Consider the following 10,075-nt stretch of genomic DNA (forward strand, 5'->3'; position numbering starts at 1 on the left):
CGCATGAGCGAACGCACGCACGCACGCACGCACGCACACACACAAACACCAAGGCTACACGGGTGTTAACAGGGTGGGTTTTGTATTTGTTGCACATCCTTGAGAGAGATGGAGCGATTGGATCTGGTAGAAAGAGACCGGAAAAAGGAAAGAGTTTGAGAAAAGGGAGAGGGATGTGTACGAGAGGAATATCGAGATTTGTGAGACGACCAGAGAAACATGGTCAATTCTTTTCTTTATTTTATATTGTGCCCCTGAAAACATCTGTGCTTTGATTTGATTTAAAAATAATTTAAGGCTTCTTGGCAGTACATAGCAAATTAAACTTCTAAATGCATTTTATGTACATATACATTTGAATAGAAATGATTTTGGCAAACAAACAAAGACTTTAAAAGGATAGTCCCGATAAAAAAAAAAATCAATATAATTTTTCTTCATTGAAACAAAGACCCTTCACAAATGTGGAATGTTTACATTCGAGGGAAAACAGGATATACAGAGATGCTACGTATATCTGTGATATATACCTACTTCCTGTCGTAAGGTCTCATGAGGTCAGCCCAGTATGCTCCACAATGGGAGGTTGTAAAGTGAACTAACGTCAACAACAACCCATGTGACTACCTCTCTCTATGGTCTTTATCATGTCTGCTTTCCTCCCCAACGTTTGGGGAATGTCTCTGCCTGGGTACCAGTCTGTTTAGCTACCATTGCACTCCTTGCACCGTGTCATTGCGAAAGGAGTGGAATCTTAGCTAAACAGACCCTGACAAGCTATCTCGGACATGTATTGAACCAGAAAAGTCTGGGCCAACCAGTCATTATATAAATAACATAGTAAAACAGGTAAACAACAACATGGATACGATACACCAATAGGTAGCTGGAGATGACCTGTCAACGTGTTTATATAATGAAGCACAGTAAGCTCCCTGAAGACAAAACAAAGCCATGGCAAGTACTGTATGCCCACTGAATAGAACAGAATATAGAACAGAATACAGCGATACAAGTTCTAGAAGCAGTGCAGAGCTGCATTTTATAGGACAGAATATAGAGATAGAAGTTCTAGAAGCTGTGTTGGTGGAACATAGAAATGTAGATTGTACAGCTGAAGACCAGGAAGTTTAATATGTACCATATGTTGGGGAGCAGGACAGAGGGAATATTCACAGTCGCGCGCCAAGAGTCTTCTCTCCTTCTCCTGAGAGTACAGACAACATTGATATACCCATGGGACATGTTAAAAGATACATCAGAATCTCCTCGTTCGGCCCCATCAGATATTGAAGCTGAATAGTTATCAATGTTAGATTGTGTTTTTTGGACTTTTTAAGAGGGTTTTTAACAGTTAGTCCTCATAGTCCTCCCCGGCCGTCGCTGCCTCTAGAGCTGCCAGAGCTTCCGCCACCATAGAGTCTGTGACGCTCTGCACGTCATCGTCTTCCCCTGCCTTACCCTCATCCTCGCTCTTCTTCACTGAGATCCCGATCCCATTCTCTGTGGTAGTGGCGTCCGGCGCCTCCCTATCGTCGTTTGTGTCTGCCGAGGACAGGCTAGTCGTACTGGTTTGAATGTCCGCAGACAGGACACTCTGCTCATCTCCCGTGTCGCCCAGGTACTCCGCCGTGCCTTCCACCCCCTCGTCCAGCTCATCCACTGATGAGGTGTTGCACCCCACCCCATACCTGTCCCCGATGACGGGGTCCGAGACGTTCCGGACCATCCTATTCTTGTCTGGGTGAGAGTCAGTGTCACCCGAGTGGGTCAGATTGAGAGTAAGATCCAGGGAGGGTGTGTTGGGAGAGACTCGGACTAGATTGAGGCCCTTGGATGGATCTCGTCTTGGCACCTGGCCCTCTGGATGGAGGATATATAGACCCCCACCACCCTCCCCCACACGAGGCTTGGCTGCCTGCCCCGTGCCCAACTCCCTCTCTGGGTTGGTGGGCACGGCGTGGAGCTTGTTGATGTGGTTGTTGTCGATCTCCAGCTTGAGGCTTCCGCCACCTCCTCTTTCGGTGTACTTGTTGCTGAAGCCCAGGTTGTGGAAGCCCTGGTTCTGCTTGATGTTGAACTGGTTCCCGCTGTCTCCTGGTAGGTGGTGGGACTGGTAGAGAGAGCTCTCAGCCGGGTCCCTCTTCCCGCCGTGGACGTCCACCGGAGCGGTCGGATCATAGATGTAACTGAGAGAGAGAGGAAAGAAGAGAACAAGAAGAAGGAAGGAATAAATAAAGATATATATATAGAGAGAGAGAGAGAGAGAGAGAGAGAGAGAGAGAGAGAGAGAGAGAGAGAGAGAGAGAGAGAGAGAGAGAGAGAGAGAGAGAGAGAGAGAGAGAGAGAGAGAGAGAGAGAGAGAGAGAGAGAGAGAGAGAGAGAGAGAGAGAGAGAGAGAGAGAGAGAGAGAGAGAGAGAGAGAGAGAGAGAGAGAGAGAGAGAGAGAGAGAGAGAGAGAGAGAGAGAGAGAGAGAGAGAGAGAGAGAGAGAGAGAGAGAGAGAGAGAGAGAGAGAGAGAGAGAGAGAGAGAGAGAGAGAGAGAGAGAGGAGGTAGTGACTACAATCAGTAGTTCACATTTATTCACAAATGGGAATAAATCAAATAACATTTGTCAGTGGTCTCTGTGTTCTATAAAACAGTCTCTGTGTTCTATAAAACAGTCTCTGTGTTCTATAAAACAGTCTCTGTGTTCTATAAAACAGTCTCTGTGTTCTATAAAACAGTCTCTGTGTTCTATAAAACAGTGGAATCTGTGTTCTATAAAACAGTGGAATCTGTGTTCTATAAAACAGTGGTCTCTGTGTTCTATAAAACAGTGGTCTCTGTGTTCTATAAAACAGTCTATGTGCTCTATAAAACAGTCTCCGTGTTCTATAAAACAGTGGTCTGGCAGACTATTTACATTGATGGACACAGCAGGCTCTGGGTGTCAGCTTTGCCTGATTACACACACACACACACACACACACACACACACACACACACACACACACACACACACACACACACACACACACACACACACACACACATATATATATCTTTGGTCAGATCATATTTGCATGAGCAACGTCAACAACAGGATCTGTGAAGAAGGATACCAGTGGTTTGAGAGAACTCATACAGAGGAAGCTGATACAGAGGAAGCTGATGCAGGGGAAGCTGATGCAGAGGAAGCTGATGCAGAGGAAGCTGATGCAGGGGAAGCTGATGCAGAGGAAGCTGATGCAGAGGAAGCTGATGCAGGGGAAGCTGATGCAGGGGAAGCTGATGCAGGGGAAGCTGATGCAGGGGAAGCTGATGCAGAGGAAGCTGATGCAGGGGAAGCTGATGCAGAGGAAGCTGATGCAGAGGAAGCTGATGCAGGGGAAGCTGATTCAGGGGAAGCTGATGCAGGGGAAGCTGATGCAGGGGAAGCTGATGCAGGGGAAGCTGATGCAGAGGAAGCTGATGCAGGGGAAGCTGATGCAGAGGAAGCTGATACAGAGGAAGCTGATGCAGGGGAAGCTGATGCAGAGGAAGCTGATGCAGGGGAAGCTGATGCAGGGGAAGCTGATTCAGAGGAAGCTGATGCAGGGGAAGCTGATGCAGGGGAAGCTGATGCAGAGGAAGCTGATGCAGGGGAAGCTGATTCAGGGGAAGCTGATGCAGGGGAAGCTGATGCAGGGGAAGCTGATTCAGGGGAAGCTGATGCAGAGGAAGCTGATGCAGGGGAAGCTGATGCAGAGGAAGCTGATACAGAGGAAGCTGATGCAGGGGAAGCTGATGCAGAGGAAGCTGATGCAGGGGAAGCTGATGCAGAGGAAGCTGATTCAGAGGAAGCTGATGCAGGGGAAGCTGATGCAGGGGAAGCTGATGCAGAGGAAGCTGATACAGAGGAAGCTGATGCAGGGGAAGCTGATTCAGAGGAAGCTGATGCAGGGGAAGCTGATGCAGGGGAAGCTGATGCAGAGGAAGCTGATGCAGGGGAAGCTGATGCAGGGGAAGCTGATGCAGGGGAAGCTGATGCAGAGGAAGCTGATGCAGAGGAAGCTGATGCAGGGGAAGCTGATGCAGAGGAAGCTGATGCAGGGGAAGCTGATGCAGGGGAAGCTGATGCGGAGGAAGCTGATGCGGAGGAAGCTGATGCGGAGGAAGCTGATGCAGAGGAAACTGATGCGGAGGTATCCCTGACTGAGTGTCCTTTCCAAAACATCAGCGAAATAGAGAGAGAGAGATGAAAACAGGTCCAACCCCCACTCTTACACGAGCCCAAGCCAATGGCATGTACCAGATGCTCAGCAGGCTCTGCTCACACTTACTGGCCTGAGGCCAAACCACACAACCAACAACATTGGACACTTTATGCAACACAAAGCCTTCACTATCTCATCCTGGAATATCCAAGGTCTGAGGTCATCTGCCTTTGACCTAAAGAGCAGGAACCTGGACTTCATCAAAGAAATCGGAAATACAGACATTGTCATCCTGCAAGAAACCTGGTAAAGAGGAGACGGACCCACTGGTTGCCCTCTAGGTTACAGAGAGCTGGTAGTCCCAACCACCAAACTACCAGATGTGAAACAAGGAAGGGGCTCAGGGGGTATGCTAATTTGGTATAGAGCAGACCTTAACCCACTCTATTAAATTAGTCAAAACAGGAACATTTTACTTCTGGCTAGAAATTAATAAGGAAATGATCTTAACAGAGAAAAATGTCCTCCTGTGTGCTACATATATCCCCCCACTAGAATCCCCATACTTTGATGAAGACAGCTTCTCCATCCTGGAGGGGGAAATCAATCATTTCCAGGCCCAGGGACATGTACTAGTCTGTGGCGACCTAAATAATAGAATTGGACAAGAACCTGACACCCTCAGCACACAGGGGGACAAACACCTACATGGAGGTGACAGCATTCCCTCCCCCATATGCCCCCCTAGACACAACTACGACAACATAACCAACAAAAACAGGTCACAACTCCAGCAGCTCTGTTGCACGCTGGGTATGTACATAGTTAATGGTAGACTTCGAGGAGACTCCTACAGTAGGTACACCTATAGCTCATCTCTTGGCAGTAGTACTGTAGACTACTTTATTACTGACCTCAACCCAGAGTATCTTAGAGCGTTCACGACCACAGCAAAATCACACTCTACTTGAACAGAGCAATACCACTTTGACTGACCCAAACTTAAGGAAAGCTTTGACTATGTACAGACTCAGTGAGCATAGCCTTGCTATTGAGAAAGGTCGCCGTAGGCAGACCTGGCTCTCAAGAGAAGACAGGCTATGTGCACACTGCCCACAAAATGAGGTGGAAACTGAGCTGCACTTCCTAACCTCCTGACAAATGTATGACCATATTAGAGACACATATTTCCCTCAGATTACACAGACCCACAAAGAATTCGAAAACAAACACGATTTTGATAAACTCCCATATCTATTGGCTGAATTACCACAGTGTGCCATCACAGCAGCAAGATTTGTGACCTGTTGCCACAAGAAAAGGGCAACCGGTGAAGAACAAACACCATTGTAAATACAACCCATATTTATGTTTATTTATTTCCCCCTTTGTACTTTAACAAGGATACCATCAACACCACAGGCCTTTTTGGGTTGGAGGGTTTGTATTTTGTCCTGTAGTTCATTCAATATAATAGGAGAATCCAGTGGGTTCTGGTAGTCTTTAAGAGTTGATTCTAAGATTTGTATTTGATCATGTATATGTTTTTGCTGTTTGCTTTTTGCTATAGAGCCAAAAAGATTTTAGAAGTGGTTTATCCGTACATCTCCGTTTTGGACAGATAACTCTTTGTGTTGTTGTTTGTTTAGTGTGTTCCAATTTTCCCAGAAGTGGTTAGATTCTATGAATTCTTCAATTACTCCCTCCCTCCCTCCCTCCCTCCCTCCCTCCCTCCCTCCCTCCCTCTCTCTCTCTCTCTCTCTCTCTCTCTCTCTCTCTCTCTCTCTCTCTCTCTCTCTCTCTCTCTCTCTCTCTCTCTCTCTCCATGTCTCTCTCCATGTCTCTCTCTCTCCCTCCCTCCCTCCCTCCCTCCTTCCCTCCCTCTCTCTCTCTCTCTCTCTCCATTTCTCCTCTCTCCTCCCTCCCTCCATGTCTCTCTCCCTCTCTCCATGTCTCTCTCTCTCTCTCTCTCTCTCTCTCTCTCTCTCCATGTCTCTCTCCCTCCCTCCCTCCCTCCCTCCCTCCCTCCCTCCCTCCCTCCCTCCCTCCATGTCTCTCTCCCTCTCTCCATGTCTCTCTCTCCCTCCCTCCATGTTTCTCCCTCCCTCCCTCCCTCCCTCCCTCCCTCCCTCCCTCCCTCCCTCCCTCCCTCCCTCCCTCCCTCCCTCCCTCCCTCCCTCCCTCCCTCTCTCCATGTCTCTCTCTCTCTCTCCATGTCTCTCTCCCTCCCTCCATGTCCCTCCCTCCCTCCCTCCCTCCCTCCCTCCCTCCCTCCCTCCCTCCCTCCCTCCCTCCCTCCCTCCCTCCCTCCCTCCCTCCCTCCCTCTCTCCATGTCTCTCTCTCTGTCTCTCTCCATGTCTCTCTCTCTCTCTCTCTCCATGTCTCTCTCCCTCCCTCCATGTTTCTCCCTCTCTCTCTCCCTCCCTCCATGACTCTCTCCTCACAGTTGTACACTGAGAAAATGAAGGTTTAGTCTTTCCCCTATGTTTAGTCTACTGCTATCTGTCGAGGTGGAATTTCAGGTTTATTTTAGAAAGCAAGATGGAATCTGTTCACAAAAATGAACACCTATGGTGTTGGAAATACCAGAGCTTACGTAGAAAAAACAGATTGCCAGAAGAAGAAAAAAACAGATATCAAGCCAAATACTATTACTTCACAAAACACTGAGACAAAGTGGCAAAGGCATAAGTCTTTTTCTGTTGTAAACAGAGAAAACAGCAGCCCTTTAATTTCCTATTCTGATAAATGGTGTATTTCCTTTCTAAGAAGGAATTGGGTCTCATTGGAATTGCCTAGGCAGGGGGGGAGAGAGAGGATGAGGATTTTCAGCTTGGGTCACGGATGGATGGCTGTGTTGTAAATTGGCTGATTGGGGGAACATGGCGAAGCTAACTAGAAAAGACGACACTACAGAACAACACTTCAACACAAAGTGCCAGTCTAGTGCTGAACAGGAAATCCAGGTCGTAGAGGCAATACGTTTCTCTAAAAAAAAGGAAGGCAAAAAAATGACAGGATGAACTATACACATTTATTTAATTTTTTTCTTTGTCACACTTTGCAATGCCAGCAAGTTGTTGTTTTGAAAACAAACTTAAAAACTACTACTATTCTAATCCAAGTGTGTCTGGCAAAGTGTTTCAGGAATAAAAGGTAACTTATGTTATCTTCTATAAAAGATCCTGTGTGATTTGTGATCAGGCATGAGACGGTGTGAGAGACTGTGAGATTACAACCCATATTTATGCTTATTTATTTTCCCTTTTGTACTTTAACCATTTGTACATCGTTACAACACTGTATATAGACATAATATGACATTTGTAATGTCTTTATTCTTTTGGAACTTCTGTGAGTGGAATGTTAACTGTTAATTTGTATTGTTTATTTCACTTTTGTTTATCATCTACCTCACTTGCTTTGACAATGTTAACATATGTTTCCCATGTCAATAAAGCCTCTTGAATTGAATTGACTGGAGAGAGAGGGTGCAGGCAGTTATAGTGGGAAGTGACCCAGTAACCTACAGTACAGTCCCACCCAGCCAATCCATTTACTACGCTCAGGAGACAGTTAAGCCAAGAAATGTGACACCTAGAACAATTAAGGGGAGGTGTGTGTGTGTGTGTGTGTGTGTGTGTGTGTGTGTGTGTGTGTGTGTGTGTGTGTGTGTGTGTGTGTGTGTGTGTGTGTGTGTGTGTGTGTGTGTGTGTGTGTGTGTGTGTGTGTGTGTGTGTGTGTGTGTGTGTGCGTGCGTGCGTGCGTGCATGTGTGTGTGTGTGTGTTACAGATATATTTTAAAGTGTGAGAAATGGAGAGGTTGTGTGTGTGGGTGTGTGGGGGGATGTGTATAGGTGTGTGGGGGGATGTGAATAAGTGTCTGGGTGTGGGGGGATGTGAATAGGTGTGTGGGGGATGTGAGTAGGTGTGTGGGGGGATGTGAATAGGTGTGTGGGGGGATGTGAATAGGTGTGTGGGGGATGTGAATAGGTGTGTGGGGGGGATGTGAATAGGTGTGTGGGGGGATGTGAATAGGTGTGTGGGGGGATGTGTATAGGTGTGTGGGGGGGTGTGAATAGGTGTGGGGGGGATGTGAATAGGTGTGGGGGGGATGTGAATAGGTGTGTGGGGGGATGTGAATAGGTGTGTGGGGGGATGTGAACAGGTGTGTGGGGGGATGTGAATAGGTGTGTGGGGGATGTGAATAGGTACTTACAGCAAAGTAAGTTGGGAGAGAGAGAGAGAGAGAAGGAGCGAGAGAGGGCAAGAGAGAGGGAGAGGCAGAGAGAGAGGGAGAGGCAGAGAGAGAGGGAGAGATAGGGAGAGAGATAGAGAGACAGAGAGAGAGAGGGGCAGGGAGAGAGGGAGAGAGTGAGGGAGAGAGATATGGAGAGGCAGAGAGAGAGAGAGAGGGAGAGAGAGGGTGAGAGAGAGGGTGAGAGAGAGGGAGAGAGAGAGAGAGAGAGAGAGAGATAGAGAGAGAGAGAGAACGAGAGAGAGAGGGAGAGAACGAGAGATGAGAGAGAGAGAGAGAGAGAGACAGAGAGAGAGAGAGAGAGAGAGAGAGAGAGAGAGAGAGAGAGAGAGAGAGAGAGAGTGAGAGAGAGAGAGAGAGAGAGAGAGAGAGAGAGAGAGAGAGAGAGAGAGAGAGAGAGAGAGAGAGAGAGAGAGAGAGAGAGAGAATGCAAGTAGGCAGTACTCAAGAGACAAGGCGGGGGAGGGAGGGGGGGTGATGAGTTGAGTATTGGCATATTGACCCGCTGTTTATACAGAAAGCCAATGTTGAGTCACTGTGAGTCAGGCCACTCCGTAATGCAGTACCTCTCTAAGTACATGAAAGAGACAGCAATGAATCAGTAGGATTGGAAGAGAATGTCCAGCGACATCCAGATAGAAGCGCTGTCTGTTTCAATAGGATCCATAGAGATGGCCGTGCAGGGAATACTGGAGCTGTATCTCATGCTAGTAAGAAGGATTGGAATTAGAAACTCCTCTATACGTTATGTTTGTCCACCTTCGCTGAGAGATGGAGAGCTGCTGTTGTCACTAAGTAAAACCTTCACCCTGTCCTCACACACAGAAATACAACGGGCAATACACACACACACACGCACACACACACACACAATACAGACAAACTATAGAAGCACATGCACACACACACACACACACACACACACACACACACACACACACACACACACACACACACACACACACACACACACACACACACACACACACACACACACACACACACACACACACACACACACACACACATACTCCTCCTCACCTTTTCAGCATCCGACAGCATTGGCACCCCATCTGGCCAGCTGGGTAGTGGAGCTGTGAAGTGATAAAAAAGAATTGTGTTCACTTCAAAATCAAACTTCGAAAGCACAAGTCCAGAGTAAAATTAGACACTGTTAATGACATGCCAAGTCCCGTCAAACTCGGGGGACATTTTCAATCAGTGACATTTTCATGAAGCCCCTGACAGAAAGGTTATATCCCAGACTGTCTGGGCAACAAATGTTGTGACACACACTTTTCAAGTCTCAATCTATTGATCGTTTAGTTCAATATAGTTATTTTGTCATCTGTCCTGTGACATATTGGTAACTTTGTTGAAGACTTTTCTTATCGGGAGGATTTCAACCACATTGGCTAGGTTTAGTCTGGCTTGACCTCTGTCCATAGTGACTCCTGTTGTCCTCTCTGTCCATAGTGACTCCTGTTGTCCTCTCTGTCCATAGTGATTCCTGTTGACCTCTCTGTCCATAGTGACTCCTGTTGCCCTCTATGTCCATAGTGACTCCTGTTGTCCTCTCTGTCCATAGTGACTCCTGTTGACCTCTCTGTCCATAGTGACTCATGTTGTCCTCTCTG

General features: G+C 47.4%; 1 protein-coding gene across 1 annotated transcript in view; it reads right to left on the reverse strand.

Moving 5' to 3' along the window:
- Nucleotides 1–218: 218 nt before the first annotated feature.
- LOC139534703 (uncharacterized protein C4orf19 homolog) overlaps nucleotides 219–10,075 on the reverse strand; it is a 34,568-nt gene continuing 24,711 nt past the window's right edge. Inside the window, exons 2-3 of the mRNA XM_071334086.1 lie at nucleotides 9,480–9,532; nucleotides 219–2,189 (exon numbers count right to left, since the gene is read on the reverse strand). Of these exons, the coding sequence (XP_071190187.1) occupies nucleotides 1,355–2,189; nucleotides 9,480–9,511 (867 nt within the window). The 5' untranslated portion in view covers nucleotides 9,512–9,532 and the 3' untranslated portion in view covers nucleotides 219–1,354. The remainder of the gene's footprint in view (nucleotides 2,190–9,479; nucleotides 9,533–10,075) is intronic.

Source organism: Salvelinus alpinus, chromosome 11 (assembly GCF_045679555.1).
Source record: "Salvelinus alpinus chromosome 11, SLU_Salpinus.1, whole genome shotgun sequence".
Taxonomy (NCBI): domain Eukaryota; kingdom Metazoa; phylum Chordata; class Actinopteri; order Salmoniformes; family Salmonidae; genus Salvelinus; species Salvelinus alpinus.